Raw genomic sequence first — 19558 nt, forward strand, 5'->3', positions numbered from 1 at the left:
TGCACAGTTTTGATGGAAATTCTGGTGATCACGGATTTTGATTGGCCCAAATGTTGATCGTCATTTATGTCCTCACGACCACTTTGAAAACGTTGAAACCACTCGTGCACTCTGCTACGGGATAGGCAAACGCCATAAACTTGTTTCATCAATTGAAACGTTTCGGTAAAAGTTTTGCCAATTTTAAAACAAAATTTAATGTTGGCTTTTTGTTCGAAGCTAATTTTCCCACCGATAACACAAACATACTGACACTTAAAACGCAATAACTTCACTTCCAATCAATGAAATGTCATGAAATTCTCACAATGGGCAATCGATAAAGATATCAGATTCTAACGCACCAGTCAACATATAGATGGCGCTACCAGGGAGCGTTAGATTCGAAAAGTCCTGTTTACTTTGGAACACTCCTTGTAGTAACAATCGATATGGAAAACTTAACCCAGTTCTCTTAATATTTCATATTTTCTAAAAAACTCAGACCTTTTAACTGTCACTACCAAATATAGTGAACAGTCCTCAAATCCATGAAAGAGTGGGAATTAGAATGCATTTGGATCTTCCAAGTTTGATTGTAGTATCCTTACTTCATCCATTTTATTATGCTGTCATCGATTGTGATAGCGAAAACTAGGTTTCAGAAACAGTTATCACTTTTGCGATTTCTTATTATCGATCCAAGAAGACACACACGAGAAGATAGATGTTTTAGCAGTTTGAATTTTACTGATTAAATGTGTCACGAAGAAGAATACCGCGAGACGTCTTACTAGAAGATAAAGTCAACGTCCCAGTCCTGCCTTTGATTATATAAAGCTTTGCATTCGCATAGGAGGTACACATAAAACATCTTCTACAATAGTCATTGTATGGTGTTCCCTGTCTATTGTCATGTCTACCAATTACACAATCCTGTAAGCACTCATACTACAGTTCTAACTACCCCTATTTCATTAAATTACTGTGATTTGCGATTGAAAGACACTGTAGTGGTCTGGTAGGCGATTCTGGTATCTAATTTTTCTGAAAATACACCCATCCCACATTTCTCTGGAAGGAAAGGCAATATTAGGGACCAAATTTAAGTTTCTTTTATAACATCGAAAATCTATTGTGACATCATTACTGTCAATGAAGAAGTTGATCTTCACAACATCTGGTTCCAACAAGACGGGGCTACGTGCCACACAGTACTTGCAACACGTTGCGACTCCATATAACCTTACAAAAAATAATCCCGCAGTACTAAATTGCTATCTTGAGGTCACGTCATAGGCCGGCAACGCGGGGTAATGTACTCATCAAGAGTTCCAACCCTTCAATAAATTGATTGCCATCTATATAGAACCAAAAGTCGTCCACATAAACAGCTTTCAAATCTTCCACAAAAATGTTTCCTGTTTGAAGAAATAAATAAACCAACAGAGCGCACCTCGAAATCCAACGCATAATAACTCTTGCCAACAGGTGCTTCTTCGGACTGAGTCAACAATTGAGAGATTCCTCTCTCAATGAACAAAAACCAAACTCTACAAGTATAAGTCACTCATTATTCCCGTTCTGCTATATGGTGCAGAGGCATGTACGATGACAACATCTGATGAGTCAACGTTACGAGTTTTCGAGAGAAAAGTTCTGCGAAAGATTTATGGTCCTTTGCGCGTTGGCCACGGCGAATATCGCTGCTGGATAACCGTGTAAGCGGTGTCTTCGCCTTTAAAGAAGAAGAAGAGCACACCTAATGGCTTGTGGATTAGCATCGCCCTAAAATACTTCTTTTTACCTATTCAACCAAAAGTGAACTTAACAACTCTTGCACGAGTTTGATTTTTTAAGCCTGAAAGCCAAGATCCTTCCTTGGTAGCGAATGGGTTCGGGTCTTCTTCAATACTCTGCTCCACAGCAGCAAAAATACGCGTTATCTACTAAAATAAACGTGGAGCACAGTCGATCCACAGTTGGTCGATGGATAAACTTCTAATGTAGATGTGTAACAGATGACGTAGTACGCTGAAATGTCTGTCTGGTGGCTAGAGAAGGGTGCAACGTATTATTCGTATCTTCTTTATCCGTTAATTAGATCCTATGTCTCATAAGATGGTATTATGAGCTTTGGGAACTTATAACACCGACAAAGAAACCGGATACGAGAGAAAAAACGGATCGGAACTGTAATGTGTAAATTTATTAGAAGAAGAAAGTACCGACAAAGTGTCTGAGTACTAGTTTACAGTCGTTTACTCTTCTCTAGGTTCAATAAAGGGATGACGGATACTTGACGTTAAAAGAAGTTTCATATTTTTTATACGAAATACATGTACAGCTCTTGACAGCTAATTAGAAACGCTTCTTTTATTGTAGGTGACTAATGAGTATAATGATAAACAATTTTGATATACCGTTATTTATATTCCTAAAAGTCTGGCATTGTTTGTTTACTCTATATAAATACATACTACTCATGCTTTGCGTTTTGCGGTTGTGAAGTTAATGTTCTTTTAATTTTTTTCAAAATACTAAATGCGTTCCGATATAAAGGGTGAATTAAGCGCGACTGCTAATTAGAAACAGTTGTTTAAAGAATTAAAAATTTTCAAGTTGTTCATTTTTATTAATAATATTATTGATTTCTGTTAAGGGTGTGTTTCAAGGTTGTGGCTTAAAATACATTATTCAAGTTTTTTAATGAGGAAAAGCTGCAGCTGTACACCTACCCTTCGCAGCTACATTTTTGACCTTTTTCGGTCTGGAAAGATGTGCAAGAAAATTTCGAATAAGGTCAAATGCTCAAAAAAAATTATTTGAATGTTCTTAAACATATACAGAGTTTTAAACTATTTTCAATGTTGCACGCAAAGAAAAAACCCGAAAAACTGCAACAGAAATAGACCGCAGAATTAATAGTATCTGACGAAGAGACCCAAAAAAGAGTTCCTCCGACATTCTACATAAAGTTCAAGGTGAATACAATGTCCAAATATTCAAGAGAACAATTGCCCAGCGTTTGGTCGAATCTGGACTTCACGGCAGGGAAGCACGCAGGAACCCACTTCTGACTAAAATTCGGAGAAACGACGAGTAGACTTTGCCAACTCTTATTGACAACAAATCAACGGAGGTATTTCGTTTTTAACGATGTAACAAAAAATAATCGCCCAGGTCCTGATGGTCGAAGGTATTTTCGCCGTGCAATAACTCGAGAATTCGATATTCGCTATGTTCCACGCGTAGTTGAGTATGGTGGAGGGTCAATTATTCTTCTTCTTAATTGGCGTAGACACCGCTTAAGCGATTATAGCCGAGTTAACAACAGCGCGCCAGTTGTTTCTTCTTTTCGCCACGTGGCGCCAGTTGAATATTCCAAGCGAAGCCAGGTCCTTCTCAACCTGGTCCTTCCAATGGAGTGGATGTCTTCCTCTTCCTCTGCTTCCCCCGGCTGGTACTGCGCCGAATACTTTCAGAGCTGGAGTGTTTTCATCCATCGGACAACATGATATCCTAGCCAGCGTAGCCGCTGTCTTTTAATTCGCTGAACTATGTCGATGTCGTCGTATATCTCGTACAGCTCATCGTTCCATCGAATGCGGTATTCGCCGTGGCTAACGCGCAAAGGACCATAAATCTTTCGCAGAACTTTTCTCTCGAAAACTCGCAAAGGGTCAATTATGGTGTGGGATTTTTTTATCTGGAATGGTGTTGGTCCACTCCATAAGATTGATGGAATTTTAAACAAGGAGAAATACGTCGACATCCTAAAAAATGTCATGTTGCCATGGGCTGAGGAGAATTTGCCTGTTATAAGGAAGATAACCATTCAAAGCATACGTCTAAGTGGAAATCGTCCAGCCCAGAGTTGAACCCTATATAACATCTTTGGGTGGTGTAAAAAAAGCCATATGCACCACAAATATTCCAAATATGGAATATCGTAGGCTACATCATTCGTGCGCTTTCAGAGTCTTATAAAGTAAATTCGGAATCGATGTAAAGCAATATTAAAGTGAAAGAGTTAATCAACAAAATACTAACTGAAAGTAAGCAAGTTTTTGTAATATTATCGAAAAATTCGAGTTTTTTTTGTTCTTAGACTAGAATACCTCTTAAAAGTGAAAGATTCTAGAGATGATCTGCTAGCAGTCACCAGAAGCCGATATTCCATACTTTTTGAGTTTATAAATTGCTATGAATTTCGTAAGAAACAGGTACAAATTACACAAGTTACACATTACATGTTTCTTGCACTTAACGTGTTCCTTTCGATAGAACCCCCCAGTTATCGATAATACCCCTTCAAATCGTTTAAGATTTTCTAATTCATAAACAGTAGTTATTACCATATAGGTTTTTTTCACATACTGCATACTTTCTTTATATATATACATATATAATATGTTTTTTGAAACTGTAAACTTTTTTTCACATATTCCAGGTAACTTCGCAGTCCTTGGCGCTGATGGCCTGAAAGCTCTGAAGGACTCCATCTACACATTCGTGGTACAGTATAAAGTCGAGATAACTACATTGACAAACGAGAGTTTCCCAGCACATTTAATTATACCAAAAATAGGTGTAGGCGAGCCGACGGAAGGCAATCATGAAAATGAATTGGGCGAGCATTCCACATCTCTTTATTTAGTTGCAATTAATACTTTTTAAATAAACAATAAAAAATAAATAAAAATAAAAAAAAGTCGAAAGACATACATAATTTTACTAAACATAGCCTCAAATAACAAAAATTAACCCTTATTGCAGTATATTATATGTCAAAATAAAGATTTTAGAAAAATACAAATTTTTTTATTAACTGTTTCTAGGCACATAATTTTATTTTTACAATGTTTCCTTATTTATTCAACTTTGCGAAACTCCCCTCAAAACCTTTCAATTTGACACCAAAATGATCAAACTCGGTTAAAAGTTGACAAAGTGACGAAGAATCGCTTATTTTCTTCATTTCTTCCAATTTTCAAAAACTCCTGTCAAACCCTGTCATTTTGACACCAAAATCATCAAAATCGCTTAAGAAATTTGACAAAATGACGAAAAATCGTCGTATTCCTTCAATTTTCCAAAACTTCTCTCAAATACCTTCAACTTGACTCCAAAATCATCAAAATGGGTTAAGATTTACCGAAACTACGAAGAATCGTTATTTTCTTACATCTTTCAAAACTCGTCTCAAATCCCTTTAATTTGACGCCAAAATCATGAAAATCGGTCGAGATTTGCCGAAATTGCGAAAAAATCGGGTCTGGTCCACTTCTGGTTACTTTGGGCACGTTTGCTCAATTTATCGCCTAATTCACAAACATCAAATTCTACCAGGCGACCATAACCAGTCAGTAGGTTGCTGCGGGAAGAAATTTTACTTTTTTGTAGCATACCTCAAAGGCGCGGATGCACCTACAGGAAATGGTGGATAATGCAGCACCAATGCAATGCCGGCGGCATATTCGCTATAACTTTGGTAAAACTCAACCGATTTCAATGATTTTGGTGGCAAACGAAAGGCAATCGCTTCGAGAATATAATTTTATAGTGCACTTTGTTTCAACTTGTACGTAAACATTGCAATTCAATGCGTAAGAAGCGCTTATAAAATCATGCACTATAGCTGATGCGCGTAATATGAAATTACATAATATGGCAGACTACACGTATAAAAGCATATCAATCTATTAATAGCACAAATATTGTTTCATCGTCTTTAATAAATGCTAAATTAGAGTTTTTCATTACAGTCTTGTGTTCTTGCATATTCTATCAAAAATGTCTTCTTATTGTGATTTGTTAGTATTTATTTTTAGGTGATTGTATTGCTACACACTTGCCCTTTCATTTGGTGCCTGAATGCACAAAATCGGTGGCGATTTGTAGAAGTTACTGCTGTTAAAGTGGCAGCAGCCTTCACTTCCGGCTGTCCTGCGTATGCCGATAACGCAGTTCATCCTGCGCCTTTGAGGTAGGCTACAGGGAAAATAATTTTTCGCTGCAGCTAACTACTGGGCGATTCTGCGCGCCTGGTGCAAATTGGCGGTTTGGTGAAATGAAAAATTTTGTTTGCGCCGCCGTGTGACTGGGGTGATCAGATTGGAATTTTTTCGTAATTCGGCAAATCTTAACCGATTTTCATGTTTTTGGTGTCAAATTAAAGGGATTTCAGAGGAGTTTTGAAAATTGCAGGATATGAAAAAAATAGCGATTCTTCGTAATTTCGGTATACCTTAACCGATTTTCATGTTTTTGGTGTCAAATAAAGGTTTGAACGAAGTTTTGGAAAATTGGTGGAAATGAGGAAAAAAGCGATTATTCGTAAATTTTGCAGTTCTTAGCTGATGTTGATAATTTTGTTATAGAGTTTTTAGTTTCAGGGATGGTGATGTTGTTTATGATAACAGTATATGACCAGATTTTAAATTTTGCGTGAATGGGAAAAAAGCTTGATTTTTTGCTTTCATGCAAGCGAATTTAGTTTAGGAATAAAATTAGATTATTCAATATTTGGGATTTATTTGGCATTAATTTTTCTGTAACGAATCGTTTTTTTTTTTTTTTTTTTTGTTTTTTTGGTTGTTATGCCCTTTTTATTGAATTAAATTTCATTTATCTATTATGAGAATCTTGTTTTTCTTTTGTTATTGAATTTCAAAGCAGCAAACAACCTGATCGAGTCCAATACTATAGGGTTTCTCGCACGAATCGTCCTCCTTTCAGAAAATTCTACATACAAGTGTGCTAAATTATGCCAAAATATATGGAATGAAATACACATTATACCAACTTTAAGGTTGTTATGTATTCAAAATAGGTTCCATTAGACCCAATACAATGTTTTGAGTGATCAACTAGTACACGCACAGATATTTTATATGATTTTTTGTATTGCATTTCAGCACCTCGGTTATGTCGGTTATGGCTACTTGAGTTACTTTTTTATGTTGGTTTTCAGTTCTGAAAGTTGAAAATACTCACATCGTGAAAGATCAGCCTATTACGACGGGTCCCTGATGAGAAAAATGGTTTTTTTCGTCTAAAGTCGTTCACTTGTTTGATCTGTACTAAGCTTGTAGAAAAAAACGCACACATATCTTACTTAACCAGAAATATTCTGTTAAGATTCTCCGTATTTATTTCCACAGCCAACATTTCCCATGAAATTTTTCTGAGCGGTTTACTATAGTGTATAGCTGTCATACAAACTGAACGGTCGAAATGAAGTCCTTGTATAGAATGCTTTTGTATTTGAGGAGATATTTTTACGAAATTCGGTATACATTATTTTCTAAGACAACTCTATGCTATCCAAAGATTTTTTTCAGATTGGATCACTATATGGCATAGCTGTCATACAAACGGAACGATGGGAATCAAGCGCTTATATGGCAGGTTCGCTATTTGTGAATGATATGCCAGCGTCGGTGCAACCGCAGCTTACGTTTTTTGGGGTTTGCTTCCAAAAATTATCCACCCTGGTCTGCAATAAATTATGCGATCGAGTAAAAAAAATTTGGGTATTTTTGAGCATATAGTAATAACGATAATTTTTGATTATCTACGATCTACTTCTCTTGTGTTTGAAAAATCATCAATGTTTCTCCAATTAAAATGCAATTTCATACATGTACATATATTAAATAAAAAAAATAAACATAACTTTATTTTTATTAAAAATATTATTAAATATATTAAGTTAAAAAATTTTATGACACCAGAATTATAAAAATTCAGTATTATATTAATTTCTATTAAAATATTAAAAATTAGTTGCCGGAAATTGAATCGCTTCTTCTGTGAAACATATTGACAACCAAAACAAACATATACACATACCAGGTTGTTCAATAAGCCCAAAATTTGTTAAAAGTGTTTGTAAATTGTGGACTCGGGTCTCTAATATTCTTGCAAACTCCTTTGAATACTATCTTTGAAGATTGATTTCGGTCCCAGGTAAATTATCATTAAACTTTACTCTCGAAAAAGAGAGAGAGAGAGAGAGAGAGAAACTGTCCAGATTAAAGAAATGCATAGATGACACTATTCTGCGAGAATTGGCTTTCACCGAGACTTTATTTTTTGTTGATAAAATATTTTCGTTTCTATATAGTTGTCGCACTCAAATCGTTGATTCCATATGATTTTGTTAGAATCTTCAAAACACAAACGAATTTTAAACAAAATTTTTGCTATTAGAGTTTAAGTTTAACATAGGTTTCAATAAAATAAGTGAAAATACAATAAAAAAACGTGTTTTATTGGAAAATAACCTAATTTACTTCAAAATAGGTGTCGTTTCTAATTAGCTGTCAACAGCTGTAATTATAAAGAGTTAAACGAATAAAATATTATTTAGATTTTATTTTATTTACATAATTATACTTATATGATACATAACCTTGAACAGGATATTAAGTTTGTTACACCCAGAAGGAAACATCGGAGACCCTACAAAATATATATACTCGCACAAATGATCAGCATGACAAGCCATATCCGGCTGTTTGTGTATACGTGAAGTAATCTCACAATTTTTGAGATATCGATCTGAAATTTTCCACAGGTTCTTTGCTCCCTTAGAAGCTTTTCATTTGTCAAAACTGCTGAAATCGCATCACTATAGCATATAACTGCTATACAAACTGACCGATCGAAATCAAGTTCTAGTAAGGAATCTTTTGTATTTTTAAATGGTATGTTTTCAACTTTTTTTTTGGAAAGGCACTTACTAACTCAATTTAGCATGAAATGAACACTTTTGTTTCTGTTTTCGGCTGCTGGGCGCACTAAAAATTTATTATTGCCATTTGCTTTGCCGCTGTAAGGCAATATGTCTGCGCTGAAAAATGCCATGGATCACGTAGCATAAGCAGCTACAAACTTCAAGCGGAAACATCTAACTTCTGTGCACTGCACACACACACATATATAACTGTATACCAAATTTCTTCAATTTCCGCACATCATATTTCGCCAAAGTGCTGCTGTTGCGCTGTCATCTTGCTAGCTCGTCAGGCTTAGGCCTTCCACGGCTTGCCGTGCGCCCTTGCCTGGTGTTTATTTCGGCTCACGCAAAGACAGCCAAAGCAAATCACCATGAAAAATTACCCAGAAGACAATCCGGGCAATGCCAAGCAGGCAGCTAGACGAGAATATGGCAGAGACACAAAAAAAAGTTAAAAAAAATAATTTCTTCCAAAAAATTTCACTTATTTTCGCTTTAGCGAGAAAATTTCAAAGACACAGCGCAGCTGCTCGTCGCTAAGACCGTGCGGTAAGGCAAGAAAGCCGTCGAAAATCAGTGCCACACAGCTGAAATTGCCACTTTTTAACACATTTCGCTCATTCTCACTTGGCCAACGGAGCACTATACACAAACATACATATCTAAACGTATATATATACATATATAAATATAGAATTTCCACGTTTTGTGCGCGATGGCAGCACTTTGGTGCCGCCTGTGAAATTCATACTGGCGCCCATAACGAAATAAGCCAACATAACAGGATGTAAAAAATTATACTCGAATTCTAAAATGCCATTATTGTTGTTATTTTAACTAGCTGATCATCTAACGGCAGCAACTGCAGCAGCAGCAACAGCAGCAGCCACCGCTCTTGGGCGCACTTGTGCTCATTCAGCATAAATCTGATGGCTCAGCTGATGGCGTTCACTTTTTCAAGCCATGACCATTAGCGACAAATTCTGCACCAACAACAACGCGGAAAAGTGTAACCGGTGTGTTGGTGCGGGGTAATGCATGCGAAGGGACACAGGCATAATGAATGAATCGGGCATTGTGTTGGGCGGAAGTAGACGGTTAGGAAATGCATGTCAAATGGACGCGTTCGAGAAATAAATGAAAAGCTTTTAGCGCACTCAGTGGAAACTGGGCAAAAGCGTGGCGACAACAGTGCCAAATATCCAAACTATTTCTGCTTTGAAATTTACAAAAGCAGTGGAATTTGAGAAATGTTGGCCATTTTTGTATAATTTCCGATTAAATTTTTCCCGGATAGTTTAAAATATAATACAAGGTCTGTCGCAAAAGAAAACTAACTTTTTAAATATAACTGTTTCTGGTGGCGCCACCTATTGGTGGGTATATGAAATAAAAAGTTTGATCTCTTGTTGACATTTCGTAAAACATTTAAGACAATTGGATAACTACAATGGAGTTATCGGTCAAACAGTGACAGCAGCTTTTGGTCATCGGTCGTAAAATGCAAAGAGCAAATATTAAATTTTGTTTTAAACTTGTGAAAACGTTTACTGAAACATTTCAAATGATGAAAAAAGTGTATGGTGATCAGTGCCTATCCCGTAGTAATGTGCATGAGTGGTTTAAGCGATTCCAAGAAGGTCGTGAGGTCCTCTGTGACGATCAGAAGTCGGTCGTCTTCAGAAGTCAAATATAAAGACAATGCTGATTTGTTTTTACGATTCCGAGGGTATTGCACACCGAGAGTTCGTCCCACCTGGCCAAACGATTAATGCTGTGTTTTACCTTGGTGCTATGAAGCGTCTTTTGTCGAGCATTCGTCGTGCTCGACCACAATGATTAAGTTCGATTAGTAGTACCGTGAGGCAGGGTCCTGGCGCCTGTTGCACGATAATGCAACGTGTCATCGGTCGACGCTTTTCACTGATTTTTTGACAAAAAACTCCATATTAACCATTAATCACTCACCCTACTCACCTGATCTGGCACCCTGTGATTTTTACCTATTTAGAAAACTTCATTTGCCCATGAAAGGACACTGGTTTCAGGACATTTCAATTATCCAAAAGGCAACGACCGATATTCTCAAGAGCATTCCGAAAAATGACCATAAACACTCATTTGATTTGCTAATTGACCGGGCTAAACGCTTTAGCGAAGCACAAGGAAACTACGTTGAATAAAAAAATATAACTTTTGAAAAATATTAATTTTTTGTTGTTTTTTTAACAGTCCTGTTTCTTTTGCGACAGACCTTGTATTTTGTATTAAAGGATTCAATAGACTTACACCGGTATACCGGCGGTCATATTGGCCAACGAGCTAAAATACTCGTTCGACATGCTTTGGACCATGCGAAAACCTAAATTGAAGCAGAAGGAGACTGTTTTGAATAAAATAAATTGATTTTGCCGAAAAAACCATTTGTTCTTTTTTTTTAAGTCCTGTTTACTGTGGAACGCTCCTTGTAAATTCATGCAGTAATGATTGCACAAAAATTCTTAAATGTATCTACATTGGGACTTACCATTTAAAACTGAGATATTTTCTGACATGAAAAAATTGTTAAGGGTGGTCGTTTTGTGAATTGGATTGTAGATCTGTTAGAACATACACTTATCCTCAGAAAAGTCTATAGATATTTAAATCAATTTACTTAGATGTGTAATCTGTGTAAGTTCTGGCGTTCGTGTTAGTCGAAAGAAAACAAATCCTTGACCTACCAGTATAACCATCGAGTAATTCAATCCATAAGAGATCCTTCACCATAATTTTGTTTATTTTTGGTCTGACTTGAACGTCTTTATATTTCGGCAATACTTCGTCAGAAAAAATACAATTTTTGAAGTCATTAGTCCAAAACTCTTTTTTTCGAAAAATACCAGGTAGTCAAAACGATGTCAAGGAAGTAACTTCCAAAAAGGTTCGTGGGAACTATACTTATTATACTTATACAGAGCCTGTTGGGTAATTTGCTTTTATTCCCAACTTTTTTTCTCAAGTTCATAGACAGATCTTCTAGTAACATTAAGACTAAAATAATGCTTAATTTCCATGCAGGACATTTCCTTTTCTGCAGAGAGGAGCTTACCTCGTTTCCCAACGTTGGTTGCTTTGCCTCACTTCTTCGTTTCGATTAATAATCAATGTTTTTAAGGTAGTTAGTTCATATGACGACCGTCTCTAGCAGCAGTGTCAGTAATTTTGTTTTTCCAATTTCACTAAGAGATTTTATTGAAGCACGATTTTATTGACTTTTTTTTACAAAAAGATCTACTATATGAAACAAATGTCAATGAAATATGCTATAGAAAACCGATCCGAAAAATTCATTCTAAAATTCTACTCTTGCCTTGGACAATAATCTTTGCTAAATATTGTGAAGATGTCTTGTCAAATAAAAAAGTTTAAGTTGAAAAATTAAGTTTGTGTGACAAGTATATGCTTTAGTGGTCTGATATCGACACTTCCGACAAATGAGCAGCTTCTTGGAGTAAACATTAGTTTTCCAAAATATTGGATCAAAATCTGCAAAACTTGGGGAACTTATCTGTTCTAAGGGGTGATCCAAGTATTCATGTTATTTTTGTTCAGTATTGTTTGGCATTCCATCATGCAAAGTCTTACGAGCAACGTTTACAAATCGTTCAACTTAATTACGACAATTCACACAGTGAAGAATATATAGCAGCCGTAGGTAGAAGTGTATACGAAGACCGTGGAGAATCGATTCGGCCCCGTTCGCAGTAACTTGGACGACATATGAGACGACTTGGCGTATTTTACGTCTAGATTTTAAATTGAAAACGTACAAAATACAAATGTACAGCTTGTGCAAGCGCTCTATGGGTTCTTGAAAAGTTCCACGAACATCCGAAGTTTTCGAGCCAAATTTTGTTCAGCGAAGAGGCCCCGTTCTGTCTCAATTGGTATGTAAACAAACAAAATTGCTGCATTTAAGACGAAATGCAACCTGAAGCGATTCAAAAGCTGTCATTCATTAAAAAATCTACGATTTGCCGTTGTGTGTGAGCCCGTGAAGTCATCGGTTTGTGACTATTATCGCAGCATGATAACCGATTATTTGATGCCTGAAATAGAAGCTCGTGATCTCTGCGACATTTGGTTTCAACAAGATGGCGCCACTTCCCACACATCGCATCAATAAATGGATTTATAAAGAGAACATTTCAGTGAGCAGATAAATTTTCGTTTTGAGCCAATCGATTGGCCACCAAGATCGTGAGATATCACACCTTTAGACTTTTTTTGTAAAAATATGTGAAGTCTAAAGTTTATGCGGACGATTCCGCTTCGATTTAAGCCTTGGGGCAAAACATCACGCGTATCATTCTTCAGTTACCAGTCGAAATGCTCGAACAAGTCATCGAAAATTGAACTTAACGTAGTAACTTAGTCGTCTAGAGCAGATAGGATAGATCGTGGTTAAGCGGTAGAAAGTCAACCCAAAATATATAGTTTTTAATTATGATTTTATGCAGAAAACAACACAAATTTTAAAGAGATTCCGTTTAGATCTCTCCTATATAATTCCACATTTAAAATTTTGCTTAGCTAAGCCACACCAAAAATTTTATTAACAATTTGTTTCACTTTGCAAACTCTCGAAAACAACTGAACAAACACATATTCGTATTTGGCTAAAGTTTTATATTGAAACAGGTGCAGAGACTTGACTGGCAGTACACGCCAACGAACTTTGCGACTAAATTTAAGGTTTTTATATTATTCTTCCGTTTATTCTAATTCGCGCTGCCTTGATTTTGCAAATTTAATTTGCCAAACAAAAATATTTGCGAAATTTGGCCAAAAGGGGGAAATTGCGATTCATAAAAAATTGCAAATAATAATATTAACATTTGGGTGGGAAAAAACAGATATTTAAGAACAGAACAAGGTCACATTTTAGCTATAAAAGTTTTTCATACACCTGAGATAGCAATAGTTGTGAAAAAAGTTAACTCAGTCCTAACGCCATAGTTATTCGTAAATTCTTAAAAAATTTTGTGATAAAAATCCTTAAAAATAAATAAAACCACAAATGCGCTGCCTACTTTTAGCATTCGGCATTTTCGTCGCGCTTCTTTCGTTCGTCTTCGCGGCGCAGGTTTGTGTCATAGATACACGCAATTGTTGGCGCCAGAAGAACGTTTGTGCACGCTTCGGCCAATCGAACTTGTGTCAGAGTTTCTCTAACTACTGTGATATGCAATCCGCCAATTGTCAGCAGACAGCGCGTAAGTGTAAAATTATTCTGAGGAATTACAAAAAAATATCTGTCAATATTTCTTCCATTTTCTGATTTAGAATACACCAAAGTAAATGCGTCCCTCTGCAGCCAATTGAGTAGCGGCGTAAGAGGTTTTTGCCTTGGGAAAAGCGGTAGTAGCGGTGGTTACAGTGGTTACGGCAGTAGCGCCAATGTACAGCCAATTGTTATTAGAGGTTAAATTTATGTTGGATTTCTTAAATATTTTTATGTATTTTTTTCTCGAATATTCCATGTTAAGCGAAATTAATTTATTTTTGTAAATTACCTCTTCCTTGGATGTTTAGTAGTTACCTATATATTTAATAAACATGGATATATGTTATGTTTACACATGTGTTTTTTGGCAAATAGTAAAGCAATTAGGTCAATCTCACACACTGTCAGCCAAAAGTTATGAAACAAAAATAGTGAAAACAATGGGAATACCGGTTAACCTTAATATAAGACAAATAGATGAGGATTACACCACGACCTAGGGCCTATTGTGCCCTCTCCTAAGTCATAACGACCCATTTAGCCCCAGCATATTGATAAGTTCCAATATACCGCTAAGTGCTAATGAGGCGATGTGACCCCTATTTAGAAACATGGGTCCAAAGGTCTTTATCCTGCTTCTTCAGACTGCTAAGCAGTCAATCAGCAGGTGTTCTGGAGTTTCAGGCTCCCTGTCGTAGAACCGGCAATTTGCACAAGATGCGAGGCCCATGTTATATAAGTTGTTCTTGAGCTTACTGTGGCCAGTACAGAATGCGACAAGTAGCCTGAATTTGACCCTTGGGAGATTGATTACGTATTAAAACCTGCTGAGTTGTAACCACCCATTAGCAACTTGGCATGGCGCTTGCCTTGAAGTTGTAGCCAATACCTCTCCCTGCCTAATCCTTCGTCCTTGCGGAGCTGCTCCTCTATGGTATGAAGACTCACCACGATGAAGATTCAAGTCCTATCATGTTAGTGGATGCTGCAAAACGGGCAAGCTCTTCAGCCCGTTCATTCCGGCTATACCTTTGTGACCGGGCTACTTAAAAGTTAATGTCGGTAAGACGGATATGGTAGATTTTACAAGGAAGTAAACGATCTCGCCATGGAAACCATCGAGGCTCAATATGGATCCTACTAAGTATCTGGAAAAAATTTCGGACTGCAAACTCGCGTGGAAAGTCAATGTGGAAGAGAGGATGAATCAGGCCAGTGGTGCCCTCTACTCAGAAGTTGATAGGCCCAACATGGGACCTATCAATTGTCCTAATGAATTGGTGTTACACAACAGTAGTCAAATCAATCTTATTTTGCGGTGCTTTGGCGGGGTAGACGGATGTCAGTTAAATTTCATACTGTAAGCCGTGGCTCGCTGCTCTCTGCGAAACGGGAGCACTAAGAAGCACTCCAATGGTTGCACTTGAAAGGTTACTTAACCTGCCAAAAACAACAGCAGTAGAAAGCTTGGCAGCAAACTTAGCTGCAAAATTAGCGGCGCTAGGTGAATTTTCTGCAAGAACCTTCGGATATAGATCCTAGATCGCAGAAAATGTTTCAAGTCACGCGAAAAGAAACATTCAAGAGCTACACTGACGGATGAAACATGGCTGATGGAGTCTGTGCCGGGATCTATTGCGCGAAGCTAGTTACCTTCCAAGCAGAAGTATTTGTTGACAGGCAAGTTGCTGAGATAGCTCACAAAGTAGGAAACAACGAATTAAATATATACATATATGCTGACAGCCAGGCGGCAACTAAGGCTGGACAGCCAGGCGGCTGCATATACATATAGGATTTCTGGTATCACATCGCACGTTGTGTTCCGCTTATACCGAACCAGTTCCTACGGCGGCTGCACGGAATGTCATATATCGGAATTCAGGCCACAAGCAGTGGAACGGAAGGAAAAATATCTGAAAGTTGCCATCTGCTTGACCGCAGGACGATTGTTATAGTCTAGGTCACAACTTATTAATGATGACCCATGTTGGAAGTGCAGAGAGAGAGACGATGGAACAGATCCTTTACTTATGTCCGGCTTAGATGAAGTATCAGATATAAATTATTTATTAAACTTCGCCCAAACCGCTGACCTTCTACACGAAGTAAGCTTCAGATCATATTAATAATAAACCTTTATCTTTGATTTAGAAAGGACTTGTGGGTATATATATTTCCAGGCAGTGTAGCTTAACCTAACCTAGTATTTCGGTGAATTCTTAAAAGTGTAAATTATTTTTTTTTTACATTTTTTGACATTTTAATATAGGGAAAGCGCTAAGTATGTATTTTCAAGATGTCTAAAAGTGATTCTATGATTTTGGAACAGCTCCTGGTCCTTCAGATTTTTAAGATATCGATCTGAAAGTTTACCACGTCTGTTTCTCACCATGAAACGGCTCATTTATCAGCATCGGGTATCGGACCACTCTAGCATATAGTTGTCATACAAACTGAACGATCGAAATAAAAATTGTTGTTGAGATATCTTCACCGAATTCGTCATGAAACATTGCCTAAGGAAATGGTGCAATCGAAAGAAATTGTTTCGATAGGATCAATATGGCATTTGACATCAGTTACATATACTCCGAAAAAATTCTTCAGATCGAATTACTTTATTTACTTTTGTCATACAAATTGACCTATCAAAACCAAGTTCTTGTAATTAATATTTTATGTTTGTGAAGGTTGTTATAGCTACGGTTCAACCAAAGTTAGGGTTTTTTCTTTTTTTCAAAAACCTCGATGGGGATTATAAGCCTTATCATATTAGTATATAACTTTTTGTACCATAAGTTTTTTGAAGTAGTGTACTCAAATTCTTAAGCCTAAGCCCCACACTATAAAAACCCGCGACCTTCATACTTATCACTCAGTCATTCAAAAAAAGTTTTTAACCATGAAAGTCTACTTCACATTCTGTTTGGTGCTCGCACTTTGGTTGCCTTTGGCCGCCGGCTTTCGCAGATGTGTCATAACAGACTACGACTGCACAGTGGACCAGAAAATTTGCGCACGCGGTCCTTGGGGACAGTGTCGAACTTTCAAGAACCCATGCACGATGCAAATGGAGAACTGTCATCGCTTTATACGTAAGTGTCACGAAGTATAAAAAAGTGCAGTTAGAAAAATGTTTTTGTGTTTCTTTCAGCATTTACCCAAACAGTTACGACCGACTGCAACGGTTTAGCCGATGATACTTTGGGCAGTTGTTAGCAAGGTTGTGGTAGAGTTAATTTATTTTAATTTTTATTGTAGATATGTGAAGAAGTCTTTAAGTTTAACAATATGTTTCAAAAACAAGTGGATTTCATATTTTTCTATGAAAATATATATATGTGATACAATTAATGAAAATTTAATTATTTTTTTCGTTGTTGATATTTTACTTTTTGATTTTTTTCTTTTCTTCAATGAACCTTGATTCAGAACTATCTACCTTCTCAAAACAATATAGAACAGAATATATTCGAAAAAATTTGGATGTTGTTGAAGTATACCCTAACGTTTTCAAAAACATTTTACCTGTGTGGATCAACCAAAAAATCGTGATTTTTCACATTTCTTCAATATTTGCTCTAAGAATGTTTTCCTACTCAAGATATATTCTTAAAAGTGCGAAAATGACTGAAATCGAATGATAACCCCGCCCATTCCCCATAAAACGGCACTTTTAAAAACTACAAAAAGCGCGATAAATCAAAAACGATATTAAATTTTAACCACGAGATGATATGAAAGGGCTTTATGGGAGACGCAACCAAATTTCGCATAGCACATTTCTTTAAGAACCACGCCTGCACAATTCTAGATTTCAGTATGGAAATCAAGAAACAATTAATACTATAAAAGAAGATAAAACTTTGCACGAATAGTCCTTTGATCATCTTATGAACAATATAACCCTACATAGGTAACAAATATGTGGACCATTGCCTATAGTTGACTTTTTATCAAAAACATCGGCAAATGTGTGAGATATATAATTAAAATTTGGATGCCTTTCCTGGCAGTAATGTTTCTGTGTACCAAAAAGCGGTTGAATCGGATCAATACTTCCCTTAACCCCCTTATACCTAATATAAAGATTTTCAAACTTTCAGGTGACTTAATATCGCATGCATAGGCCAATATGCTTGTTATCTTATTAAAATTGAGAAAGCGTGCTTGTCATAAATGATAAGCAGGTAGTGTTTCAAGAAATTTCTGTGTTGTGGTGAATATTTACTATTGGGAGCTAGAACATTTTTAACTCTTCCTCATTTTTGATATCCTTTTCGTTCTGCACCAACCGGAACAAATGGTAATGAAAATTAATCCATTTTTCATTACCAGCACTCATCTTCGTTCAGCTAGAGAGCATGTTCATCATAAACTTCTGTCAAAATATGATAACAATCGGTTTCTTCATATTAAAGTACTGAAGAAGAACACCCTGCAAAAACAAACACAAAAATCGAAATTTCACTAAAAACGATTCAAATAAAGAAGGAAATGTCACTCAAGGATAGTAACTTTCCAACGCATGTTTAAAAAATTTAAATAATGGTTTAATATTCAAGTGACGTCATCTGCTAGTAAGCCGCAGTACAACGAATATAAAGGGTGATCAATATCGAGGATCCCTCCCTTTTTGAAGAGAAAACACAGAGACTTCAAATTCAATGATTATTATCATTCGAAGGAACGTTCGTTGGCATTTAACTTTTGAAGATTATCTTTTTCAAATGTTGGCCGATGCTACGTCTCAGATGATCCATCCATTGAGTCCAATTTTCGATGATTTGTTCGAGCATACCGTCTGGGAGCTGACGAATGATAATTGTGATGTTTTGCTCCAAGGCTGAATGAATCGCTTTATATATGTCATCATGATCGAACGGCCCAAAGAACGGCTCTCTTAATAAATCCATTGATTGATGCGATGTGTGGGAAGTGTCGCCGAGCTTCAATTTCAGGTATCAGATAGTCGGTTATCATGGCGCGATAGTGGTCACAATTAATGGCAGCGTTCCCACCGGCATCATTTTTGAAAAAATATGGACCGATGCTTCCGCTGGCCCACAAACCACACTAAGCCATTGATTTTTCTGGATGAAATGGCAGCTCTTGAATATTTTTAGGATGTTTTCGTCCTAAATGCGGCAATTTTGCTATTGAGCCAGAAATGAACTTCATCGCTGAACAAAATTTAGTTTGAAAACGTCGGATCTTGTCGGAACTATTCAAGAGCTCATTGAGCGAAACGATGTCGCTTGGGAAGATCGAGCGTTTTCAGTTCTTGCTCAAGCTGTATTTTGTATGCTTTCAATTTAAGATCTCGACGTAAAATGCGCCAAGACGTTATTTATGTCAGTAGGAGTTGCTGTGGACGGCGCCTAATGGACTTTCCACGGTCTTCGTGTACACTCTCAGCTACGGCTGCGATTTTTTCTTCTCTGAACAAAAACAACATGACAGCTTGAGACGGCTCACGCATGATCTGTCAAAAAAAGGTTGTTGAAAAAAGGACCTTTACTTAAATCACCCATTGGTTATAGACTCAGAACAAAATAGCT

The 19558-nt window shown here is 36.8% G+C and overlaps 1 protein-coding gene across 1 annotated transcript; it reads left to right on the forward strand.

Moving 5' to 3' along the window:
* The first annotated feature begins 13787 nt into the window (after nucleotides 1-13787).
* On the forward strand, nucleotides 13788-14196 carry LOC126758032 (uncharacterized). Its single transcript, XM_050472016.1, has 2 exons — nucleotides 13788-13983; nucleotides 14054-14196. The coding sequence occupies exons 1-2, from the start codon at nucleotides 13788-13790 to the stop codon at nucleotides 14194-14196; spliced, it is 339 nt and encodes a 112-aa protein (XP_050327973.1).
* Nucleotides 14197-19558: the final 5362 nt, after the last annotated feature.

Source organism: Bactrocera neohumeralis, chromosome 5 (genome assembly GCF_024586455.1).
Source record: "Bactrocera neohumeralis isolate Rockhampton chromosome 5, APGP_CSIRO_Bneo_wtdbg2-racon-allhic-juicebox.fasta_v2, whole genome shotgun sequence".
Classification (NCBI taxonomy): Eukaryota; Metazoa; Arthropoda; class Insecta; order Diptera; family Tephritidae; genus Bactrocera; species Bactrocera neohumeralis.